We start from the raw sequence: 4081 nt of genomic DNA, 5'->3' as shown, positions 1-4081 counted from the left end.
AGTGCCAGCTAGAGATGGCATCGGACCAATGTACATTATTTGTGATGTACATGCTTGTTTTCATGGTGCACTCAGAATCGCTGTGTGTGTGCTCATAAGATAGCTAATAATTACTTGGCTTGTTTGCATATCTAATAAATGCTACATGTTCTTCACTTGATATTACCTTACTTTGCATTTGTCAGATTTTGCAACTAGGGTGCAGTTTGATCGCCATTTACCATATTCCGCTATTCTCAACTTTATCGCTTAAATTCATTAGGTCGCAACATGGGTCGCCTGCATGATGATGTAATACAACTGGTCGCATCTCCCACCCTAAAAAAATGAAGCATCTCTCACATACTGAAGAAGGGAAACTCCGTGAGCCTGAAAGATTGACACCTAAGGTTTTGCACATGATATGCCCGATATGGCCTCGGTAAACCAACATTATTTCTCTAAGCTGGAATGATATGAAATACTGGTACTACAAATCATCCGGGAAACAGTATTATGCTTGTCGAAAAGATTCGCAAAGCTGCTTACATTACATACCCATGTTCAGAGGCCACGGTACTCTGCTCATGCTGAAATAGATGCGGATAAAATGCTTTGTATATGTACAGTAGAATATATATGTCTTTTATTGGAGAGTAGGTTTCAGCGTGAACGATTACCCTGATAACCACTCATCCGAGTTGGAGATGCTCCCCTCCTGGTGGTAGGTACCATCGTCTTCTGCTTCTGGGTCACTGGCATCATAGACAAACGACTTTCTATAAGATGCCATATTAATTGAGGATGAAACATTCAATTCTCATACCATAATTGAAAAGAGAACGGCAATGAAACTGACGATGCCAGTGATTGCACACTGAATTACGAGTTGATTCAGTAATTTGAATACACTAACTTGCGAGCTGGTGCGGGCATACATGTACACTTACTTACAAGTTGCTGAGCAACTCTGCAGAGAAAGAAGCAAAAGATGATCTAGCTAGTACTGATTCCTGAGACATGCAAATTATTAGTGTCAACATTTTCAGGGATCAGCTTAGCAGCTTCAAACAATATGCCCAATATGTAACAGATGCTACTAAAGAGATAGACACATAAACTTCTTTATACACAAGAATAACATATCAAAACCAAATAAGAAATACAAGTCACTAGAGAGCAATTGTACCTTTGTACTAACTTTCACATAGCTCTGTGATCCATAGGAGAGCATCAACACATGCTCGGAAAGACCCAAACAGGTGCCCTAAAATCGGAATCAGGCCTTGCAGCTCCCTCTAAGTTCTCAGCAACAAATTCATCACAAGATCCATCGGCCAAGGAATACTCGATCCACTTCCTTTTGGCATCTGTGAAGTATAAGCAGTCCCTTCGAACTCCTGGATGATCTGGACCAAGGGAACTTGCAAAGTAATAACCTGAAAAGCATGTCATTCCTTTCGTCGGAACAACACAGCCTACAAAGTAAAAATATGTCAAGAACAATGTGCAGTCACCAAGGCTAGTAGTCCTTGTCCACTTCCCCTCCATTAACTGCCACCGAAAAACATGAAACTCTTCTGGGCAGTCCCCAACAGCGCTAATAAGCAACAACTCATCGAGACACTCTGCGAGACAGAAATACGAACTCCCATGTGCAGCCTGTGTATCCAAATTATCTCCAAAAAACATTAATTCCACTGTATTCTTGTCTGACAGATTGGCCACGGCGAGACGGTAACATAGGCCGCCAACATCTTCAGATCTGACCAGCGCGTGTAGGTTGCCCTTGAGAAAGATCAAATCCTCCAGGACATAGGGTTCAGTGCATGATGCCACACGCCACTCAACATCCCCAAGGCGACAGTACTGGACGGCACGGCCGACCGTCGGAACGAAGGCAAGGACGAGATCGCCAGATAGGAGGAGGCGACAGAAGGGTGCCGGTGGATAGGGGAGGCGAAATCGCTCGCCTGTGAGAAGGTGGACGAAGCTGAGCTCATGGTGGCTGGGGCTGGCGATGGCAATGCGACAGCCAAAAGAGTAGAAGGCGGCAGGGTTAGGATCAAAATCATGGAGGGGGAGGCGGAAGCGCAGGCGACGACGGAGGGGGAGGTGGAACATGGCTCGAGATCCGGGGACAAGGAGGAGGTGGGGGGCTTGGGAGGCGAGGTTGGATGACGACGGAGGGAGGAGATCCCGGTAGGTTGCGCGGACGGCGAAGAAATCCTGGAGGGTGGTCAGGCAACTCGAGATTTGGGGGATGAGCTCGGGTAGGAAGTAGGGTGATGAGGTTGTTGCTACGGGATTTGGGGGCGAGGTGGGGGAGGAGGAGGAGGCCATGATGGTGGCCAACAGCGATAGTTTTCTCCGGTGCGTCGCCGACTTCGTCATTTAACTCATTGGATCTGTTGTTGGGTGATGCGTTGGATTTGCGCGTGTTCTTCTAAGAGAGAATTCCTTATCTGACCCTTTCTTAAAATATAATTGCCTTTTTTGGCCCTAAAATTATCATTTTCCTTCTTTAATATCATAACTTCATTTTCTTCCTTCCTTGACACTTATATCATTTTTTTGCTATTAATACCGTCAAGTGCGACTTGGAAAATCCTACTTACCTCTGCTTTAGCACGTAGTACAGAAAACATAGAAAACTCTTGTTTAGCCGAACAGTCCCACATTCTCTCCCAATTCCACTTCTTTCCCGATTCCTCTCCCACATTCACCGCAAGCCCTAACCCTACCTTGCGCGGCGTGAGGTACACAACAACGGCCGTGCGAGGCTAGGAGAGCGGCATGGAGGAGGGTGTGGGCAACACTGCTACAGATGGCAGCGTGGAAGGCACGGTAGAGGGGGGCCACGGAGCTGCACCAGTCTTGGCCTCGGGCACGCATGGTGGGGAGGCGGATGGCAGCCAAGGACCAGTGGACAATGGGTGAGGCGGCGTTTTGCCAGGCTCTATGGAAGAGGGCAAAGGATTTATGCTGAAGGGCCACGGCCTTGCGCCGGTCTTAGCCTTGCACGGTCAGGGCGGATCAATGGACGGTGGCCAAGGATCACCGAAGTACGACGACCGTGCGACACCCTCGGATGCGACTATATCGTTGTGGTTTGAAGGGTGAGTTCCTCTCTTCTCTAGATTTCTCAAAATGCAACAAATTACTTATAGATGGATATTTCCTGGCAAATCTGCAATGGAAAAAACACAAAGATTAGGTTCATATAAAAGAAGTATGCTCAAAGATCTTGGATAATATGTTTACACAAGACACTTTTGTTATTTAAAATATCATGCAAGTACATACGCAATTGATATTTTGCACATGGGTTATGTATGCACAAACTAATGTGTAAGGAAGACATGGGAGTAGAAAGTACTAATGATTAGGTTTATTTGGCTTTTACAGGATGGATCTGAATTCAACTTAACTGCTGAAAATTAAAATGCTTGGCAACCTAAAAAAAGCTATAAAGAATATCCATTGCTTTTGCTTTGAGAAGGTTATCGACTCTGATGTAACAAATTATAAGGACCCAGTTGAATCAATCGTAGAGCAGTACGCGACATGTTATTTGGAAGTTGCACATGTTCAGTACTATGATGCATTTTTTAAAATCTGCCCTGAAGGAACATATGACCAAGAATTGGTGTATTTATTTAGGACAGTAAAACCGAGCTAAAACGAGCCCTCTCACGCCCTCAGCTATTTGAGCCGTCAGATCTCGTGCTAGGATCAATGTTGGCTGTTAGATCTACTGTCTCCACCACCTGTTTTTTTTCTGGCCGGGCTGTCTTAAAGGGCTGCTACTCCAGGAGAAAAATTTGAGGCATGTGGTTGCGCGGGCCTTCCACTCGGCTCATTTAGCTGACTCTGTGCCAGACGCCGCCCGATCGGTAATTCTCCGGTCACTAACCCTCGTTCATGCCTACCTGAAAAAAGTGAAGGCAAGTCGGAGAGACGCGGGCGACGCGGGGATCAGATCCAGGCGATGTAGGTGATACGGGCGATGCGGGCGATCGGACCGATCGGTTGCAAGGCACGGAGAGGGACCGAAGTTCTATCACCAAAGATTGATTGATAAATTAACTGGCCATTGAGA

General features: G+C 46.2%; 1 protein-coding gene across 1 annotated transcript; it reads right to left on the bottom strand.

Moving 5' to 3' along the window:
* Positions 1–476: 476 nt before the first annotated feature.
* On the bottom strand, positions 477–2345 carry LOC125549230 (uncharacterized). The gene is made up of 2 exons (XM_048712693.2): positions 1169–2345; positions 477–734 (listed from the first exon to the last, which is right to left on the bottom strand). The coding sequence occupies exon 1, from the start codon at positions 2320–2322 to the stop codon at positions 1213–1215; it is 1110 nt and encodes a 369-aa protein (XP_048568650.2). The 5' UTR covers positions 2323–2345; the 3' UTR covers positions 477–734; positions 1169–1212.
* Positions 2346–4081: the final 1736 nt, after the last annotated feature.

The sequence above is a fragment of the Triticum urartu genome, chromosome 3A (assembly GCF_056163025.1).
Source record: "Triticum urartu cultivar PI428250 chromosome 3A, HENAU_Tu73, whole genome shotgun sequence".
NCBI classification, from domain to species: Eukaryota; Viridiplantae; Streptophyta; class Magnoliopsida; order Poales; family Poaceae; genus Triticum; species Triticum urartu.
The sequence above is the reverse complement of the archived record's forward strand: the minus strand, read 5'-3'. Positions and strand labels throughout refer to the sequence as shown.